Raw genomic sequence first — 21,245 nt, forward strand, 5'->3', positions numbered from 1 at the left:
TTACCTCAGCTCGAGCCCTTCGATGGGCTGAAGGACCCTCAAGATCACCTAAACACCTTCAAGACGACCCTGGGACTTCAACAGCCCCCAGATGAAATATTGTGTCGTTCCTTCCCAACTACACTCAGGGGAGCTGCCTGAGAATGGTTCACAAAGTTGCCAACATCGTCCATCGATACGTTCGAGCAGTTGAGCAACGCCTTCCTGCGTCACTTTATTGGAGGACAACGACCAAAGAGGACCGCTGACCACTTGCTTACCATCAGGCAGGGAGAAAAGGAAACCCTAAGGTCGTATGTAAAACGTTTCACGAGGGAAACACTGGAGGTGGACGAAGCCGATGATATGGTGCAGCTGACGACCTTTAAGGCAGGGTTGAGATCCAGGGATCTAGTCAGCTCACTCGCGAAGAACCCCCAAAGACGATGGCTAAAATGCTCCTCAAGGCGCAGAAGTACATAAACGCTGAGGACGCATTGGCTACTATCAAGGACAGGGACAGACCAGGGGACAAAGGAAGAAAAGAAGACGATCGTAGAGGGCAAAAGCGGGACCGACCAGATCGTCGAATCAGTGACGGAGTCAGAAGGAAAGATGATAAAAATCCACGAACGGTAAAATTCACTCCTCTCGTTATGCCTATTGACAAAATTTTAGCGCAGATTAAAGACGAGCACTACCTTAAGTGGCCGCAACCACTGCACTCATCTCCTAACGTCCGCGACAAAAGTAAGTACTGTCGATTTCACAAAGATCATGGCCATTACACCGAAGATTGTAGGGATCTCAAAGAGCAGATAGAAGAATTGATATGAAGGGGAAGCTGCATAAATTTGTGAAGAAGGGAGAACACAATAAATTCCGAGATGAAAACAAAGGCCAACATAGGTCCTCATCCAGGAACGACGGCCGTCAATCACAACCTCCTCAAAATGTGGTCGAGGAGATACAGACGATCGCAAGGGCCTTCCACCGGGGCTCCTTCAAGTCACTCAAGAAAACACATCAACGACAAGTGAATAGCGTCCATATGACACCCCTGCCAAAGTACAGACAACTGATCAGGAGATGACCTTCAACGAGAGTGACTCCAGAGGAGTGAAACAGCCTCACAATGACCCCTTGATCATAATGCTCACCATAGAAGGGTTCAACACCAAAAGGGTCCTCGTGGACAACGGTAGCTCTGCTGATATCATTTACTTTTCGCATTCCAACAATTGAAGCTGGATCCCAAAAGACTTCATCCATTCGATTCTCCACTCGTCAGTTTCAACGATGACAGGGTGTATCCCAGAGGCACAGTGACGCTGATGGTAACAGTGGAACGTACCCAAAGCAGTTGACTCGTCAGATAGACTTTTTGGTAGTAGATTGTCCCTCAAGGGTTTCCTTTTCTCCCTGCCTGATGGTAAGCAAGTGGTCAGCGGTCCTCTTTGGTCGTTGTCCTCCAATAAAGTGACGCAGGAAGGCGTTGCTCAACTGCTCGAACGTATCGATGGACGATGTTGGCAACTTTGTGAACCATTCTCAGGCAGCTCCCATGAGTGTAGTTGGGAAGGAACGACACAATATTTCATCTGGGGGCTGCTGAAGTCCCAGGGTCGTCTTGAAGGTGTTTAGGTGATCTTGGGGGTCCTTCAGCCCATCGAAAGGCTCAAGCTGAGGTAACCGGAACTTTGACGGCACTAGGCAGTCGAGGACCGCTGTTGTGAATGGCAAATCTGTCGCCCGGACCATCCGATCCACACTCCGCTCCGTTTTTTCTTTGATGGCATTCTTTAGTTCGTCCATCTCCCTCCTCATCTCCCGAAGAATATCTGAATTTTGCTCGGCAGGAGTGTTTGGCCTTCGATGGTCACTTCTTCTGTTGCTATCCCCCTCATCTTCCTGATTTCCCTTCGAACGATTTTCCTCCTGCTAAAGCCGTAACCTCATTTCTTGGTTTTGCCTAGTCAGTTCTTCAACTGTGGCTGCAAGGGCTTGAACTTGCTGAGCTAGGGCTGCAGAATCTTGATTAGACTCCATCCTAAAAAGAATAAGAATAAGGAACCACTATTTCAAGTTTGAACACGAAAAATATCGTCCCCACAGACGGCGCCAAACTGATGAGTGTGAACTCGTCAGCACTATTCGTCGGACGGAGATGATTCTTCAGCCTTTGAAGATGGTCACCGGTGTGGTGTCTGCCACAACACCTCCGATGCCAAAGTCAGAATATGAAACTCTCTTAAAAGAAAAGCAATATAAGATGAACAGAAAAGCAAATAAACAATCTCCTTTCTTACTTGTCTCTCCTCTTTTTCGTGGGAGTGTATGGGCTTTATATATGCTCTCATGGTCCCTAGCCGTTGGAGGAGTTATGGAGGTCTTAATGCTCCATTGGGTAACGTTTTGGGGCTGTGTAATGAGGCATCAATGTCTTCAAACAGTTCGTACAGTTGAAAGTGTAACCGTTTAGTTGACTGCATTAAATGGACTAGGTGTCCTCGTCAGTAGTGTTGCCTTCCACGTTGTCTATACTGAGGGTGTTCTCGTCTGTATCGAAGGTCTCGTCCTTATAGGACAGGCTCGATAGTTTCGTTAGTACTTGTTTACCTCGTCAATACTGCAATCGTTTAGTTAGTCGGTGTACTTGGGCTACTTGTCGTTTTTCCTATGTAATATTTATCTGTTAGCATAGTTGTGACACTTGCAGTGTACGGGGGGTGTTTAATCCAGCTGTATTTATATTATAGGTTATTAACAATCTAACTAATTCTGTTAGAGTAATGTTAGAGATACAAACTTTTTACAAATTTTTTTACAAATTGCTGATGTAGTGATTAGTGTGTCTTTTTAATTATGTTTTATATATCTTTTCTCTTTTCTGTTCTTCACTCTATTTTTCCTCTTCTTTCTCTAATTCGATCTCCCTAATCTATGTTAAAATCACTAGACAATCTCTTGTCGTATCCCACCTCTCTCCTATTTCTCTTCTTACTTTCTTAGTATTTCTTATAAGAAAATATTAGTCTCAAACTCTTCTTAAAACGATGCGATTATTTTCTAACAAAATATAATTGTTATAATAAATTATATTTTTTTTAAAATTAATTTGTCTATATTTCTCATTTGAAAGTGTTTTAAATTTTGCAATTTTTTTCAAGGAAATAGTATGATTGCTCGAATGCACCAAAGTAGACCAAAATGGAGCAAACTAGACCAAATTGAATTAAAATGGACTGCATAGAGCGAACTAAACCGAAGTAGATTGAATGGACCAAATGGATTATAGTAGTCTAAAGTGAACTAAATGAACCTAAATGCTGCATTGATATAGCTCAAGAGGAGCATATCAATAATAAATACTACGTTTTAAATTTTAGATATTATATATAGATGGATAACACCATATTCATTTATATTAAATTTCCATACAAATGAATGAGGTTAAACAAGTATAATGTTTGTGATTGAAGAAAATTTTGGTTTTCTTTTTCTTTTTAATTTTAATAGAAGAAGCTTTAATCTTGTATTTGACTGTGACCTTTTTAAATTTTTATTTTTTTTACCTGGCGTTGGCAGGACGTATATATGGATTAGGTTTATGGACGTTATTTATTTATTTATTATTTTTTTATACTATGAAAAGATTTATATATTATAGGATATAAAACTGAAAATTACCTTTAGGTAAAACTTAGTTACAATATATATATATAAATTCAATACCTAGTCTAGTTGCATTAACCAATAATAATAAAAAAAAAAAACAAAGTGCTTACATTTGATTGTAGTATATAATGTACTGCATCTCAGGTATTGTAACTAAGTCAAAATCAACCATTTTTATTCCTTTTGGCTGAATTGTTCAACCCAGCCTTTGAGCCACCAGAGGACTACACTTTGTATATTAGACATCATGGAAGCTAAAAAATAATTCCTACAATCCTGGCTACATGAAAAATCACATAGATCCTAAGAGATACAGGGGAGTCCCTAGGCGATAACTACTCACAAGCTCCAGTCTTTGAAGTGCTATTAGAATTTCCCATCTGGGAATGCAAAATGAACTTTTATCAATTTTAAATTTTATTGTAGCTTCAAATCTACAAAAAAGTCTCAAATCTGGTAACGCAAAATGCAAAAAAAAAAAAAAAAAAAAAAAAAATTGCATGTAGTTACAGTAAAGTGAAGCTTGATTCTTGTTAAGAAGTATCATTACTTTGATTCAGATGATGACTTGAGTCATGTATCTCTTTCTGCATTGGAAACTGATGAAGATGAAACCACTGGCACCCTCCCCGCTGTTCTCGAAGAACTTAAAGTAATACACAGACTGTTTTTTAACCCAAAATTTGAAGCTGGTTTAAATCATAGAGATGTTGGATTCATATTTGCTCGCCGTAGCATTCTCCGAGGGTGTACATTATCCTTCAAACATATTTTCCCTTCAGATTTTATGCGTGAAAATTCACGTCTCTGGTTGATGGCAGAGGAGTTAGGGGCCAAATTTTCAATGGATAATTTATTATACCCCATCACACATATGGTCACTTGGTTTGCCACAGCGGAGTTTCAGGAGGCAGAGCTGGAAGAATTTATTTTGGTCCATCCAAAGTGGCTACGTGCTTGCTACTATGCAGTCAGTAGGGTATCTGAAAACGATTATCTGATTAAGCCGAAAGATTAGTAGTTGAGATGATCTTTGTTCACTTCTATTAGCAGCACAGGTATAATTTCCAATTTTTTGCAGTTGGTGAAATAAGGGTTTTTTTTTCTTCCTTGACAAAGAAATTCAGGGTTCTTTATTTTTAATTTTTAGAGATTGATTTTAAGTAGTTAATGCTACGTGAGGAATTGAATTCTTACTCAATAGTGATGAGGAGACATAGTTACAATGGTTTATCTCGTTTTTGTTGTCTACAATTTCTTAAGTGAATGTGGCCTTGGAAATTAAAACGATTCTACCCTGTTGGATATATCCAAATTTTGCTATTGTTAGATGGAAACTAATTTTGTATCTGCAATTACATGAATTGTATGAGTGGAAGAGTATTGAGCCAAGTTATTCTAACATTAGGTGGTAAATGGATCTTGAATCATAGTTTAGCATAAATAGAGAGTGGAAGCGAAAAGTGATTGCTATCACCAAAAGCTAATAAACAGCCACAATGCACCAACACTAGTTTATGCCGAGTGAATCATCATAGGCAAGAAACAGCACTGCATTGGCCACTTGTTTTTCTTTCAATACTAATGTGGTTCATAAATTTTTTAAATTTGCTCGTCATCCATCGATCCCTAGCACATGGCATGTCATAGGCTTAGTAATCACATAAGATTATATGTAGTTCACTCTAATCCCATGCACCCCATGGCCACCATCCCAAACTGCTTGCTTGTTAATTGAACCAGCCCTAGCAATGCGTACACACAAACTAATCCTAAGGTGCCCTTTGACTGTGGCACTCGCTGCATGCCTTACTCAAGCTGATACTGCTAAAAGGGACATCTATTTTTAGATGTTNGATAATTTCCGAGAGGGGTTTTCCACAAGATGACTATGACGACTATGATGATACACTTGAAGAAAATACTGAGGAGACTTGTGAACATCTATGTGTTTATAGAGGAAAGTGTGTGAGCTGTGAGAGGCTAGCATTCAAGAACGTTCATCAGGGTATGTGGTTGTGGCTTAACAAAGAAGAAATGGATCGAATTCGGAAGGTCGAGTCAGAGAAATTGTAAGAAGATAAGAAGATGGTTTTGGTTCTTGATTTAGATCAAACTCTGATTCATTCAACAGAACAAGAAAAATATCTGAGAACCCCTCAAGAACTCATACAACATGAGTTAAGGGATAGCCTATTCCGTCCGAGTCGACCTTGGGAAAAGATGATGCTCAAGTTGAGACCTTTTGTTCATACTTTTCTGAAAGAAGCGAGTACCATGTTTGAGATTTATATGTGTACAACGGGTACACGAAGTTATGCGTTGAAAGTGACTGAGTTTCTTGACCCTGAAAATGTCTACTTCAAGTACTCAAGAATCATTGCACGTGAAGATTTATTTGAAACAGGCGAAAAGAGTCTTGATCTTGTGCTAAGGGAGCAACGCATGGTTCTTGCTCTTGATGGTAGCAAGAGTGTGTGGAGAAAGAATGAAGTAAACTTGATTCTTGTTAAGAAGTATCATTACTTTGATTCAGATGATGACTTGAGTCATGTATCTCTTTCTGCATTGGAAACTGATGAAGATGAAACCACTGGCACCCTCCCCGCTGTTCTCGAAGAACTTAAAGTAATACACAGACTGTTTTTTAACCCAAAATTTGAAGCTGGTTTAAATCATAGAGATGTTGGATTCATATTTGCTCGCCGTAGCATTCTCCGAGGGTGTACATTATCCTTCAAACATATTTTCCCTTCAGATTTTATGCGTGAAAATTCACGTCTCTGGTTGATGGCAGAGGAGTTAGGGGCCAAATTTTCAATGGATAATTTATTATACCCCATCACACATATGGTCACTTGGTTTGCCACAGCGGAGTTTCAGGAGGCAGAGCTGGAAGAATTTATTTTGGTCCATCCAAAGTGGCTACGTGCTTGCTACTATGCAGTCAGTAGGGTATCTGAAAACGATTATCTGATTAAGCTGGAAAACCCCTCTCGGAAATTATCTTCATGGTGAATCTTGGAAGTTTCTTTAATTAGCAAAAGATAGTGACAAGACAGCCTCTCTCTCTCTCTCTCTCTCTCTCTCTCTCTCTCTCTCATTTGTATATAACGATTAGCAAATAATAACTGAAACTGAAAAATGGGTTCACTTTATAGTTGAGATTAAATAGTAAAAATATTTCTTTTAATCTTACTTTTGCTATCCTAGATGAACATAGTTGCAGTTTGAATTATACTGCAGAAACTGCAATCGTTTTGTCAGTTTGCGTACTTGTGCTACTTGTCGTATTTCCTATGTAATATTTATCTGTTAGCAAAGTTAGTTGTGACACGTGCATTGCACGTGGGTGATTAATCCAGCTGTAGTCATCTTATAGGTCAATAATCTAACTAATTCTGTTAATCAGTTTAATTAACCCATTCATTAAAGAATTGTATCCAATTCATTTGATTTTGATACTCTGCAGTTTTCTTGATTCTAAGTAGAAGTGAATAAGGCCATAAGACAAGTATGGAGTTTCACTGGAAGAAACTTAGGATGTATTTGGCATCAACTTTTAGTTTTGAACTTTTATGTATAGTTTTTTAAAACTTTTTTTTTTCCTATTTTTTCTCACTTCTAAAATTTTCAATGTACAATTATATTTTCACATATTTTCATCAAAAAAATTTCAACAAAAAGTTAGATAAATTGTTCCCAAACAAACACTTAATCTTGCATATGAGTGCAACCATTTTTGTTCTTCCACCAAAGGCTAATTGAACTTATGAACTACATTTTTATGCACCTATGAATTACCTTCTATTTTTCTTTTTTTAATTGTGAACTCATTAGGGCTATGGAATATACTCAAATTTACTACTTATGGGGTACATAAGCATTTTGATTCTCTCACACCCATTATTTCACATCTTTGTTTTCACGTTCAGTTTTATGTATTAAAATGTAAACATTTTCACATCAATTGTGGATAAATGTGTGAAAAAGTAGATGTAACGTTCTTTTGAGAATAGCTTATTTAGCTAAAACTAAATTTTTTTTGCTAAAAGTACTGTAGATAAAAATAAAAGTTAGCTAAATAGTGTAGTAGAACCTATAAATAGTAGTAAAAATAAAATAAAAATGGAGATAAGCTGAAAATTCAGCTCATCCCAAACGCATACGTAAACTAATGTGAGAATATTTTTCCCAACAATAAAGAGCCTTTTTAATCAGTTGAGCTTGCTAATCCTTTATTGTCTATGGGCTATGATTTAGACCAAAACTACACAAATAATATTATCTTTCTCAAGTAGAATTAAATTCAAAGAAATTATATGTTTGGATTTAATTGGAAAATTTATGGTATAACATTTAGGGTTCGTTTGGTTGGTAGAATGGAAAAGTGAAATGATAGATAGGATTTTAGTTTCCCTCATTTGTGTTTGAATGGGAAAGTGGAAAAATAGAGAGATAGAAATTTTTGTTTGGCTGATAAGAAATATGGAAGGATATAAAATATGGTTTGTAAAAATTTACAATCATGTCCCAACTAGATAAAACCAAAAATCACACTTTTTTATATGTATTTTTATTAAAAATATATATATGAATGGGCACTTCATTTTTTTTTTTAAAGCATAAAAAAAAAAAAAAAAAAAAAAACCAACAACAACAACATATATGTTGTGAACATTGACAAGTGGGTAGGTATTTTAATCCAAAATTTTGCACCGAATTTTTCCTCTTATTTTCTTCCAATTTTGGGGAGATTAAGTTTTGGTGAGCCCAAAGAGAAAATAGTAGGATCCCATCATTTTTCTCTCCTCCTCTTTAACCAACACTCCTCCCACTAATTTTCTCTCCTATTTTCCACTCCCCTTTTTCCATTATCTCCAAACTCATCCTAAGCTAACATACAATTAAGGAACTAAGTTTTATCCATTAATTTTGTCACAAAAACAATCTCATAGAGACTCCAAGATATTTCGGAGCCCAATCTCATAGAGATTACTCACAAGCCCAAGTCTATGCAAAGCTAATTTTCAAATGCAGATAATAATCTTCCTTGTAATCTAAGAAAATTTTTATATCATTGTGATAAACACAACACAGACAAGAGTCAACATTGAGCTTTCAAAATGTACAATCAATATAAAGATACTTTAGAACCTAGATTGAGAGTTTTGCATTTGGAGTCAGTCAATTGATTATTTTAGGAAAAATTTAAGAAAACCCAAAAAGTAATAAAAATAAAGAGGAGAACATGACTATAGTTGGTTTTTATGGGAGCAGTCACAACGGCATCAGAATGAGTTTCATCTCCACCTCAATCCAAACACGACGGCAAACAGGGTACTAATCTTACAGGACTAAATAAATTTTTTTTTTCTTCTGTAATGTGGAATGTTAATGTGTTGCTGCCAAAGTATCTGGAAAATTTTGGCTTCAGGCTGTGTCTAACACTTTGAGATATGTATTATAATGTTCATTATAACGTATTGGGTGATTCTGAAGAACTTTTACTTAAGTCAATGAGATATTATATAATGATGTGGCATGTTGGAATTAAAGAGGTAAAACTTAAGTTTGATGATGTGACATATCCGTTTTGGGGTGAGTAAATCAAAGGGTTTACACCAAGTACTCAGAATTTAATGTTCAAAAACGCTACATGCAAGACTATCCTCAGATATTGGCAAACTTGCCATGTGCTGAATTGAACTGGCTAGGAGCCCTAGTCCTCTAGAATGTCCCCCAAGACTGTATTTTTCATTGCAAATCATTCATTTTCAGATGTTTTGGTTGATAATCATTATTTAAAAAAGTATTAGGCCGGTGTATTATGATAAATTTATTTGTAATGAGGTGAGCAAGGTGTAGTCTCACAAGCTTCTCTGCCAATGAACTGTTTTTGGAAGGACTACATCGACAAATGACAAATGACAAATTGACAATAGTCTCGGGAAGAAGCAACATGACATACACCAATTCACTGCCAGTGATTCTTTGAGGAGACCACAATTGGTAGCTTCCACCTCAATTAGGAACAAGACAAACACAAGTCTTGGGCAAACAAAGGAGTTCTCAAGCTCACATCCATTACTGCAACACTCAATGATCAGAATTAAACTTTTCTGTCAATGCCATTGTATTCACTATAATATACATTTTCATCAGTTGTAGTTCAATTCAAATTGTATCCCCAATCCCGAGCCAAATACAACAAATAACTCATTCACTCCCTGCCTACACTGCAATGACAACTCGAAAATACTAAAAATAATATTATTGTTTATGTTAATGAAAAATTACTCTAGCCAACCAATTGTTACACTAACATGTATATGATTTTTTTTTTAAAAAAAGGTTTAAACTTAAATCTCTCACTCACCTAAACTTTTTGAGGCTAATGGGAAAATCCTGTTCAGGCATTCTTTCAAACAGGTAATAGGCAGCTTCAACCCACCTGGGATGAACCAAAAACCTCTTCTCCCGCTCAGCCCACATACAGTCCTCTGATCCCACAACCAAAGAAACCACATGGGTCACCGATTCCTCAAGCTCCATAGCACGCATTGCACCCAACTCCTCCGCCATTACACAAACCCTCGAGGCCAAATTGCTAATAAACACATTACACCCTTTGAGTACCTCACCACGTAGCATTCGCAGTATCACCCTCACATCTCTTTGCACAAAACCCACCTCCAATTTCTTGTGAAAGAACAAACCATGAACCAGTTTAAGCACTCTTAGATTCTTTACAAGCGCGCCTTCGGTTTCGCTCTCATCCGTGATAGAATTCGAACCAAAGTAAGTGTATCTCTCAATGGAAACCAAGTTAGGCCTATGATTCAACCAGACATCCTCGGTGTCATCAAGTACTAAAACCATTCGTTCAGGCACGAGAACAAGGTCGAGGCTCTTTTGGTCACTCCGAGGACTATCGTCCCGAGAGATAATCCTCGTACCGAAGTAAACGTTTTCTGGGTCCAACAACCTCGTCATCTCCAATGCGTAAGCTTTGTCTGCTGTAGTGTATATGTAAAACTCAAACATCGTACTCGCTTCTTTGAGAAAAGGCCGTACGAAGGGTCTCAGTTTCACTGTCTTCTGAAGCGAATTCAATGTGAAGTGGTCGTTACCAGACGACGAGGTTTGGGACTGTTTGGTTTTGGACGAGGTGGTGACGTGGATCAAGGTCTGGTCGAGATCGAGAACCAAGACGAGCTTTTTGCGCTTGAGTTTCTCGTGGGATTGGAGGTCGCGGAGGCGAGCGATCTCTTTGTGGCTGAAGCGTAAGCCTTTGCGGACGTAGCTGAACGACACGCCGAAGTTGTCGCCGAGGAGTTTTTTCTTGCAGTTGATGCACTTGTTGTCTTGGATTTCGGGGTGGCCGCATGGGTCGTTTTCGTCTGAGTTGTGATGTGGGTCCGAACGCTTTTTTGATTTGGATTTGGGTTTGGGTTCGGAGAGGACTTGGGGATTGCTGTTGGTGGTGGTGGTGGTGAAACTGAGAGATTGGAAAGCGTCGTTGAGGGTGGCGATGAAGTCGTGCTCGGTGGTGTATGAATGTAGAGGAAAATCATCGCCGAGACTCATATTTTGGTTGGAGAAAGACGACAGAGCAACACAGAGTAGAGAGGAGAACGCTTTTTGATGGGGTTCACACGTGCAAGAAAGAACAGCACGTGACTTTCAAAACGCATGTCGTATTCCGAATGAATTTCATCTTACAGGACTAAAGAATTTTTTATTGCTACTTCCCCAATTTGAATAGGCCGAACTGTTTTTTCATGCCAGAATTCCAAACCTCAAAACCCCAAAAATGCTTAGTGTTGCCTCTGCTTACAATGATTTCATGACATGTCAATTCAAGCTTGGACCTTGGTGTCCTTATATTTTAAAACCTGGCCTTTAAGTTCTAGAATTTGATCAATGATGGTCTTGATGGTTTTTTTTTTTTTTAGCAGTACTATGTTCACGGTATCAATTGGGGGACTAGCACATACATTATCCAAACTGCACAGCACAACGAAGGCAATTTTCATGTGGTGGCTTTGAAGACATGCGTTGGGCTTGTGGAGAGAGTTGAAATGGTAGTACAGAACACTCTGCCACTGTTATTTTTAGAAATTTTTGAGGTCCATATGAATTTTAGTTTGGAGATGTATAATTATTGAATGGCTTAGAGAACTTTATTACAGATTTGTCACAATTACTGTTAAGTTAGCCTTATAGAATCGAGTCTGTAAGGGTCGATTTCAATTTAAATGAAATCGAGTTCTACAAACTGGATTTATATGCCACAATCCTGAAATCAAGTTCAGTGAACTCAATTTAGCACTCCCAAAATCGAGTCTGTAACACTCGAGATGTTAGTTTCCTAAATTGTTTTGAAAACGTGCTAACTAACAAAATTATTTGAAAATTAATGTTATTTTGAAAAAAATTCCTACTCCTAACCTCTTCCTCTCATCGTCTCTTTTTGTCTCCTTCTCGACAGCTCTTGTGCTTGCTCATTCTCATCACCACAGGAAATAATGTGATTAGTTTGGGGGTTTTGCAACCCCGTGAGGAGGGTGGATCAACTTGGATGAAGCTCTATTGACACACTTTGGAGCAAATTTCTCTAAAAAGGTATGGGTTTTTCTCATTGAGATTTTAGGGTTTTTTATTTTTTATTTTTTATTTTTTTTTGGGTTTCGAGCAAGATTCTTGGGAGTTTTTCTAAACTAATTTTTTAGGGTTTCCTGTTAGTTCAAGCCTTAAAAAACGATGTAAATTAAAAGATTGTTCTACTCTAAAATTTTGAGTTCCAGGAACTGAATAACGTGAACCTATAATTCAAGTGAGGGCATGAAAGTGTTAATTTTGGGACTCATTAGAATTTTGTTTGTAGTGTGTTATGACTCTGTCTTATTGTTTTGTTCTAGAAGTTGTGGTTTGTTATGACTCTGTTTTTTATGTCTTGGTTGATGTCTCTGTGCTACACGTTTATTAGCTATCAATATAATCCTCTTTAATGAAAAAGAAAATGGTTAGGATTTGTACAGATACGGTTAGTCTTTTTATTTATAATAGAATTTGTAATATAATTCGTTCAAGGTTTTTTTATTTATTTTTTTATTTATTTTTTTATATATATATATATATAATAGAATTTGTATAGTTACAAAATTTGAAATACAAGAGTGTTTGAAATACAAGAGTACTGTGAAATACAAAGGTAATTGAAAAGGAAACAACTTTATCCTATCTTATCACAATCCTAGAGTTGTTAGGATTTGTATCTTGTATTCTATGTTATCACTTGATCATAACCGTATTCTATGTTGTTACCTTCAAGTTGGTTTCTTCATTGCTCTCTTATCCATTAATTGTGGCTCTTGTTTGTTGAAACATGAAGAATTTTAATTCGGATCCATGAGTTGGTGGCTGTAGTTTAATGTCTTAATGCAAAATTGAAAAAAGCCAGGACATTTTTTATATGGACTTTCAATTAAAGTAATAATGTTCTCAATTGTTTCAGTGATTCTATACTTGATTTAAGGTAGACTTTACTGAGAAGATTGTCAATTGTGAATGCAATCTTAAATTTTCTCCTGCATTATCTATTAGATAAATTTCAACTTCAATTTTGTTGCTTCTAGAAAGTGGCTTGTGATATCTTCACTCAGACAATATAAAGTACTTACGCTATTTTGGTGAGACTGAACTATTGGTAGGTAATGTAGGTTCGTAAGATCTTATACTATGGGTACCTAAATTCGGCTTGGGATCTGCTGTTATTTTTCTTACTAGACCCTGCTTCTTATATCATTGACTGAATGTTCATTGAGTCTAATGCACCATTTACAACAGATATGCTTTGGCTGCTCTGCTTGACTTTCTTGGCTGCTGTGCTTATCACGCACTTGATAGAGTTGTGTTATTAGATAGTTGGCAATGACTTGATCTTATCTTGCACTAGATAGAATTTTCAGTTTTAGCATTAGATAGTATCCCAAATTATTTTGGCTACTTATTAGTGCTACTTTTGAATTACTTTGGTATTTGTTAGGTAATAGACTTACAAAATCCCTTATTCCTTGACATTTTACAAGACAAAGAACAAGGTTTTCAGTCTTTTGACAATAGTATTTTGATGTCCACTCCACATTCAGATGTGAATGTCCATCAATCTCCACCCCAAGTTGAAATGGGACAATCTGCACCCCCCCCCCCCCCCAAAATTGCAAAAAAAAAAAAAAATCAACTACTAAGAAAAGTCAATAGGGAAACAATTTCACCATAGATGAAGACATTAAGCTAGTGTCAACGTGGCTCAATGTTAGCTTAAATGTCGTGACATTGACGGACCAAAAACACACAACATTTTGGGATAGAATTTGGTCCACCTTCCATAATGACAAGAAATTTAATTGCTCCAAGGATTCTTTAAATAGTTGGTGGTCAACAATTCAAAAGGAGACAAACAAGTTTTGTGGATACTTGGCCCAAATTGAGAACTGTAATGAAAGTGGTAAAACTGAGCACGATAAAGTGTGTTGACTCAACATCTAATATGTATTGTACATCAATGCACTTTTAGTTTTATGATTCTCATTATTTTCAATTTCTTACTTTTGTAGATTAATGATGCAAAAACTATGTATAAAAGTAATAGCAAAAATGCATTTCAATTCAAACATTGTTGGAGAATTTTGAGGAATGAAGCCAAGTGGTTGAATCTAAGAGATAATGTGAAGGTCCGCACAAGACAGCTAGCCACACACTCTTGTCAAACTTTTGCAAGCTCAATAAATCTAGATGAAGATAATGATGAGATGAACTCTGACAAAACGTTGGAGAGACCCATAGGCAAAAAGACCGAAAAGGAGAAATTAAAGAAAAGAAAAAATTGCGATGATGTGGTCTCAATACTTTCCTCCCAATTGAATGAAATCAAGGAAGAAAAGAGGAGAACGCATGAGGAGAAAAAGGAAAGTATGTGCATTGCATTAAATGAATGAAGAGAATTAATACACATTGCATCCGAAAAACAAAGAGAGTTGATTCGTATCAAGGAAGAGAAGAATGAAGTAGAAAAGAGGAAAGTGGAAGATGAAATTATGATGAAAGATACAAGAACCATGGATCCTGAGCAAAAAGAATATATTCATCTATGTCGTTTGGAAATCTTGGAGAGGTTAAGGTCTAAATTTCCATCATAATTTGAATATTATTATTGACAATATCTAATCAAGTAATTTTTTGTATAGTGCAAAGATACTAGCATATAGTTGGCATAGATGATTTGATGTTAGACATCTTTTTTGTAGTGTTTACTTGTGTAGGGAACATGACTATTCAATCTCTAATCATGTTAGATACATTTTTGTTGTCTTCACTTGTGCAAGGAAAATAGCAATGTTGTAAATTTTGTATTATGCATAGACAATAGCACTTGATTATTCAATTTAATTTGTAATTCTGTTCTTGTTTTTGTGTTTTGGGTGAAGCAATGTCTTTGTTTTTGTCATTCTATACAAGATAATTTGTGCAAGGATAATAGCACTTAGATAATTTTTCATTCTCTTTGCTTGTTTTGCTTGTTGAAGGTGGTTATACTTGTACTTGCTCCCATGGTTTATGGTTTGTGTATGTTTACCTGTACTTGTACTTGTATGTTGGTTGGATTCTTGCAATTGAAGCCATTGAAGAAGACTGTTTGTTTTGCTTGTGTAGCCATTGGGCAAGTGTCTTGGAGATTATCAAAATCTGCAAAGTAGATATATTCCATGCAAATGAAGATGACAATACATAAGAGAACATCAAAGGAATGCAATTTGAAAATTTTAGTCATGTCTAACTTTAGTCACGTCTTCTTTTTTTTTTTTTCTTTTTTATGTTGTTGATGGTTCCCTATGTTTCTTTAGAATTAATTAATGATTCCCTTGGTGAGTTGAGGTAATTAAACTTGGCTTCATGTCGAATGTCAGCTTGTTTAATTTCTAATCTCATTGACTAATAGCCAGGTGGTGTCTTGAGGATATATATAAGAAATAATGTTCGAGAAAAACAGCATTTTGCATACATGTATGGAATAAACACTACCCATAATGTTTCTTCACAAATCTGTTTAAAAATGAGAAGTCTCCCCCAACTTGGAAGATCGATGGCTGAACTTTATTAGTCATGTCTTTTTCTTTTTAATTTGTTAATGGTTCCCTATGTTTCTTTAGAACTAATGATTCTCTGCATTTCTTTTATTATTGCCGGCTTGGTGAGGTAATTAAACTTAGCTTCTCATGTTGAAGAATAAAGCTAGAAACTTGCCCCATCCCCAACTTGGAAGAGGTGGCTATAACTTTAGTGATTTTTCTCGTTGATGATTCCCTATGTTAATTTATTTAGAATTGATAACCTTTTTTTCTTTTGAAATTTTAATGCTATATATATATATATATTTCAGCAGTCATCGTAGCCACTATTCTGGTGGTTCGGTCACCGATTCTAGCAGTACGGTGGTCGGAAACATTGATTCGATGGCAGTCATTAAAGCTGCTATTACAATAGTCGGCGCACCGGTGATAGCAATACGATGTTCGAAGACTCCAATTGACCAAAGCCACTATTTTGGTAGTTTGGGCATCGACAGCATTCGTCGAAGCCACTATTTTAACAATCCACCCACCAGTCGGTCACTATTTGGCGGTATAGTGGGTGGCAAGACCAATCTGACGGCGTTCATCGAAGCCACTATTTTGGCAGTTTGGCCATTGGACCTCCACCACAAATGGCTCCATTGGCCAAGCCACCGGTGTTGGTAGTTTATTTAAAATATAAGTTTACATTAAAAAAAGTATGACCATTAGGGAAAATAATAATAAATTGATGAAGAATAAATATTTTATTAAAATATCTTATAAAATAGATAAACTGATATAAATGTTTTGTAAAAGTGATGGTATAAAATAGAAAAAGTAGGTTTTTTGTATAAAATAAACGGAATCTTTTAGAAGAGCTGATGTAGTTGCTCTTAACTGTCTTGAATGGGTATATGTGCTCATTGTTGTTGAGATATGTGGTGGAAGTTTTGTCAGAATAGTATATTTAACATTTAAGAAAGAAGAAAGTTTTTTTTGTTTTTTTGTTTTTTGTTTTTTTTTTTGTTTTTTTTTCTAGATACTTTATAATTAATATCATCACACTCAAATAAAATACAAAAAAAAAAAAAAAAAAAAAAAAAAAAAAAAAATCTTAATGATACTTATAACATTACTCACCATTCATCACTATTTTGCTCTTTTACTTTTCTTTTTCCTTACACGTGCATTTACTTTCTTGCTTTTTGTTGGATTCTATTCTTATGGGATACTGCAACAAGTAAGAATAATTATATAGAATAAAAAGGAGACAAGCTCCTAAATTCTATAAAATTAAGGAAACGCCAAAAAGCACACGATATTACAAAAATGGAAAATTTTTTGCTAAAAGTGTAAAAAAAAAAAATTTAAGCTAGTTAAATAGTACAATGGGACGCATAAATAGTACCAAAATATTCAATAGGACCTATAAATATAGTATTAAAAAGAAGCTAAAACTCAAATAAGCTGAATTTTTCATCGCATTCCAAACAAACTCTAAGGGTCTGTTTGGATACCGCTTATTGCTGAAAACTGAAAATACTAAAGTAAAATGATTTTTAAATGCGTGAATAGTGTTGTGGGACTCAATTTTAACTTAACATTTGCGTTTTTCCGTATTTTCGAGTCTCATGAATAGTACATGGGACCACAGAAAAAACGTCAAATGCTCCAACTTTCATTATGCAATGCAATCCAAACTCAACTTAAGTCTTTTCTTAAAAGCAAAAGAAAGCTACATAAACATTTCAATTTTGATAGTCAAAGATAAGAACTTACCTACTAAAGAAAAAAAATATTTTCCAGCAAAACACATAAAAGAAAACACACAAGCAACATGTTAGTTGATAATGACTTACAATTGTGACTTTCACCTCACTGAGACTAGCAGATAAACATCTCTGGAAATGGGCATTGAATCAAAATTTTGAAGGATCTCTTTGCTTTCCTAGAGAGGTGACCCTTGTTTATATTCTTGTTTCCTTACTTTGTTTAATAAAGAGGAGGCAATTCGTGTAAACAGGTTGTATTCGACTATTCATGTTGTATGAAGGTAAGGGTATTCGAATATATAACTTAACTCTAACTTATTTAATAATCATGTCAAAACCACTCCTTAGCACAACCAAATTTATTGAATGGGTGGACACGACAAAACTCATTCTAACTCATTTAATACATAGTCAAAAAATAAATAAAGTGAAGAAGTTCAATGTGTTTGGTAACTTTGGTTGTGACAATTTAAAATAAATAAAGTGAAGAAGTTCAATGTGTTTGGGAACTTTGGTTGTGACAATTTTGCTATGGCAATCGCAATTGAACCTTGTAAGTTATGAATTGGATTGCAAATAAACAAAGAACTTATATGTTCAAGCATCAACTATTGATGCTACTTGTGGCATAGATGCCTTGGTGTGTTCCAAGATGTCTTGGTCGGTGCAGAAATGCCTTAGGAAATAGGGCCAGCCCTAGGCTTAGGCCACTTAGGCAATCGCCTAAGGCCCCTTACTAGAGAAAGGCCCCCAAATTTTGGGGCAAAAATTGAGATATATATATTTTTCTATTTTTTTTTAAATATAGGAAAAAAAATTAGTTTTACATTTTTTTTCTACTTTTAAGAAGTACCAAAGAATTGAGTAATGTTAGAAATATTACAATTTTAAATACATAGGACTTACAAATATGTGTCACTAATTACAATAAATAATTTAGATAGGAAAATACTATAAATGCTATAAATTTTACTTTAAAACTTTTATACAAATTGATGTGACCATTAATATAATTTGTAGACGTCAACAACCTATTAAATGCATTTTTAAATTACTTAGTGATGCATCTTTATAAGCATCATGTTGTAAAATTTATAATATCCCTAACATCATTCATTCAAATACTTATTTATTATCTTCTTGAAGTGTCATTAATCACATTCATTACTACAACATTTGTACTTTTTTTTAGTAAAATTTGTTATAGTTTTAGCATTTCTTCAAAAAAAAAAAATGCTACAAGATAAAAAGAATGCATTTTTGTTATATAAAAATTATTATATTGAAAACTAGTTAAATATTATTTAATTAATAACAAAAAGACCCCATTTAAATATATCACCTTAAGCCTCAAAGTTTGTTGGGTCGCCCATGAGGAAAGCTTCTATTTATAAGAGTTTAGGGGTGGGTGAGCTACACGTAGCGAAGTCTGATTGGTAACACGTGTCACTATCTGATTGGAGGAAATTTAAGACTTTTTCTCCAAGACACATGACATCTTTTGATTGGCTGAAATGACTTGATTTTAAAGGTAACACATGTCAACACCCGATTGGACTGTTTATGTCATTGCTTACACACATCAAACTGCTTACATCATTGCTTACACGCATATTGGCATTTTGCTTGCTTTTTATGTTTTTATTTTATGACAGTTGACAAATTTCTACTGGTTCCTGAATAGTGATTGTAGAACCTAGTTGTAATACGTGGCACTTACATGCGTCAGACTGCTTACGTCATTGCTTACATACATATTGGCATTTTGCATGCTTTTTATGTTTTTATTCCATGACACTTGGCAAATTTCTATTGGTTCTTAAATGGTGATGGTAGAATCTAGTTATAGTATATGACATTTTGTAATTGACCGTACTTTGTAGACTTGGTAGTATATGTCAGCTTGTCATAGGTCAGAAATTTTCCTACTCTACATATGTGTTCAAAAAACCAATTTTCTATTTGTAGTTTATTTGGTGACACTAATGTCAAAATAATGATAACATTGAGAGGTTTAGAACTTACTAACTATAAATTATGGATCAAATTTTGCAATTTTATGGGTCCTAGAATTATTCACCAACTATTCCCCCATGGCACCAACCATATCGATATTATTGTCCTATCTGATTTGATAGATTGTCCAATATCGATCATCTTGCAATAAAAGCTGCCATCTCATTCTCACTGGTTTGCCCATTATCGCTAAGTTTGCAATGACAGACTCCTCCAACAAGAAGTTACAAGGAAAAGTAGCCATAATCACTGGTGGTGCAAGCGGCATAGGCGAGGCTACGGCTCACCTTTTTGCCCAACATGGTGCACGCATGGTTGTGATCGCCGATATCCAAGACCAATTGGGTCACCAAGTAGCCATATCAATTGGTATAGACAAGTGCCAATACGTGCACTGTGATGTTTCCGATGAAGACCTGGTCAAGAACATGGTTGAATCAACGGTCCAGAAACATGGTCAGCTCGACATCATGTTCAGCAACGCTGGGATTGTGAGTGGCTCTGATCAGACAATCCTCGAGCTCGACCTTTCAGGGTTCAACAAAGTGATCGAAACCAACGCGCGCGGCATGGCTTTGTGTGTGAAACACGCGGCACGTGTGATGGTTGAGAGGCGCGTGAAGGGGAGCATCATATGCACAGGAAGCGTAGCCGCTAGCCAAGGTGGACAGCTACTCACAGATTATTGTATGGCAAAGCATGCAGTGCTGGGTCTGGTTCGTTCGGCAAGTTTGCAGCTTGGGCAGCATGGGATTAGAGTGAACTGTGTATCACCCTCTATGGTGGCTACACCAATGTCATGCGATGCATTAGGAATGGATGCAGAGCAAGTGGAGAAGATTTCCGAGCCAAGTTCAAGCTTAAAAGGGGTTGTGTTGAAGGTGAGAGACGTTGCCAATGCTGTGCTCTTTCTTGCATCTGATGATTCTGGTTTTGTCACTGGACTTGACTTGAAGGTTGATGGAGGCCACTTAGGGAGTCGGTACAAGCCCCAATGAGTATTGTTTTGAGATGGAAAGCAAAGGGTTTAAGTTTTAATCATACTGTCATAAACAAAATAAGTTGAAGAAAAAGGTATGTATACCTTGTTTAAGTTCTGGGAGTAGGTTCTACTTTATATTTCACAAATATTGAATACAAATCATATGTTTTACTTTATATTTCACCAATATATCTGATTTTATATTAGAAAATAGATCCTGTAAGAAGAAATAAGTTGTCTACTATTTCTTATATGGTAAACATCTGTAAATATAAAATTAAAAGCTTTAAAGAAGAGCTCATGAACCTTTGTAAAGAATAGGGGCAAGCTTTTAGGCAACTTACATGTATGTACGAAAAGATTTCTTCCCTTGCTTGGTCTAAGGTAGTACTCTTCGGTTCCAGTAAATTGACGCCTTTTGAAGTAAAATATTTTGTTACATGTAAGAAATTTTTAGTAAAATATTTCCAAAATTTTCACGTAAACCACCAAAATTAGTGGAATAGCCACAAGAACTATTGGTGTCGAACGTCTAGTGACCAGATCACTTGAACCAGTAGCCGGAACGGTGGGTTTTGTGACCACCACTGGAGCGTTGTCTTCAGTGATGAGACCGCCAACACTAGTAGTCGAACAACAATTTCGGTTATCAAGCCTCCGGAAACGATCACTAAAATAGTGTATTCGGTGATTAGACTA

General features: G+C 36.1%; 3 protein-coding genes and 1 long non-coding RNA gene across 4 annotated transcripts; 3 read left to right on the forward strand and 1 right to left on the reverse strand.

The window, feature by feature from the left end:
- The first annotated feature begins 5,745 nt into the window (after positions 1 to 5,745).
- LOC112001911 (RNA polymerase II C-terminal domain phosphatase-like 4) lies at positions 5,746 to 6,675 on the forward strand. Its single transcript, XM_024034082.2, has one exon. It carries the CDS (start codon positions 5,746 to 5,748, stop codon positions 6,673 to 6,675), a length of 930 nt encoding a protein of 309 aa, XP_023889850.2.
- A 3,357-nt stretch (positions 6,676 to 10,032) lies between these two features.
- On the reverse strand, positions 10,033 to 11,247 carry LOC112001916 (RNA polymerase II C-terminal domain phosphatase-like 4). The gene has a single exon (XM_024034091.2). The coding sequence runs from the start codon at positions 11,245 to 11,247 to the stop codon at positions 10,033 to 10,035; it is 1,215 nt and encodes a 404-aa protein (XP_023889859.2).
- A 609-nt stretch (positions 11,248 to 11,856) lies between these two features.
- Positions 11,857 to 15,106, forward strand: LOC136068297 (uncharacterized). The gene is made up of 2 exons (XR_010629677.1): positions 11,857 to 12,285; positions 14,280 to 15,106. It is a non-coding gene; the product is annotated as an uncharacterized LOC136068297 (long non-coding RNA).
- Positions 15,107 to 19,634: 4,528 nt separating this feature from the next.
- On the forward strand, positions 19,635 to 20,661 carry LOC112001902 ((+)-cis,trans-nepetalactol synthase NEPS1). Its single transcript, XM_024034071.2, has one exon. The coding sequence runs from the start codon at positions 19,765 to 19,767 to the stop codon at positions 20,560 to 20,562; it is 798 nt and encodes a 265-aa protein (XP_023889839.1). The 5' UTR covers positions 19,635 to 19,764; the 3' UTR covers positions 20,563 to 20,661.
- Positions 20,662 to 21,245: the final 584 nt, after the last annotated feature.

Source organism: Quercus suber, unplaced genomic scaffold (genome assembly GCF_002906115.3).
Source record: "Quercus suber isolate HL8 unplaced genomic scaffold, Cork oak 2.0 scaffold_107, whole genome shotgun sequence".
In the NCBI taxonomy this organism is placed as follows: Eukaryota; Viridiplantae; Streptophyta; class Magnoliopsida; order Fagales; family Fagaceae; genus Quercus; species Quercus suber.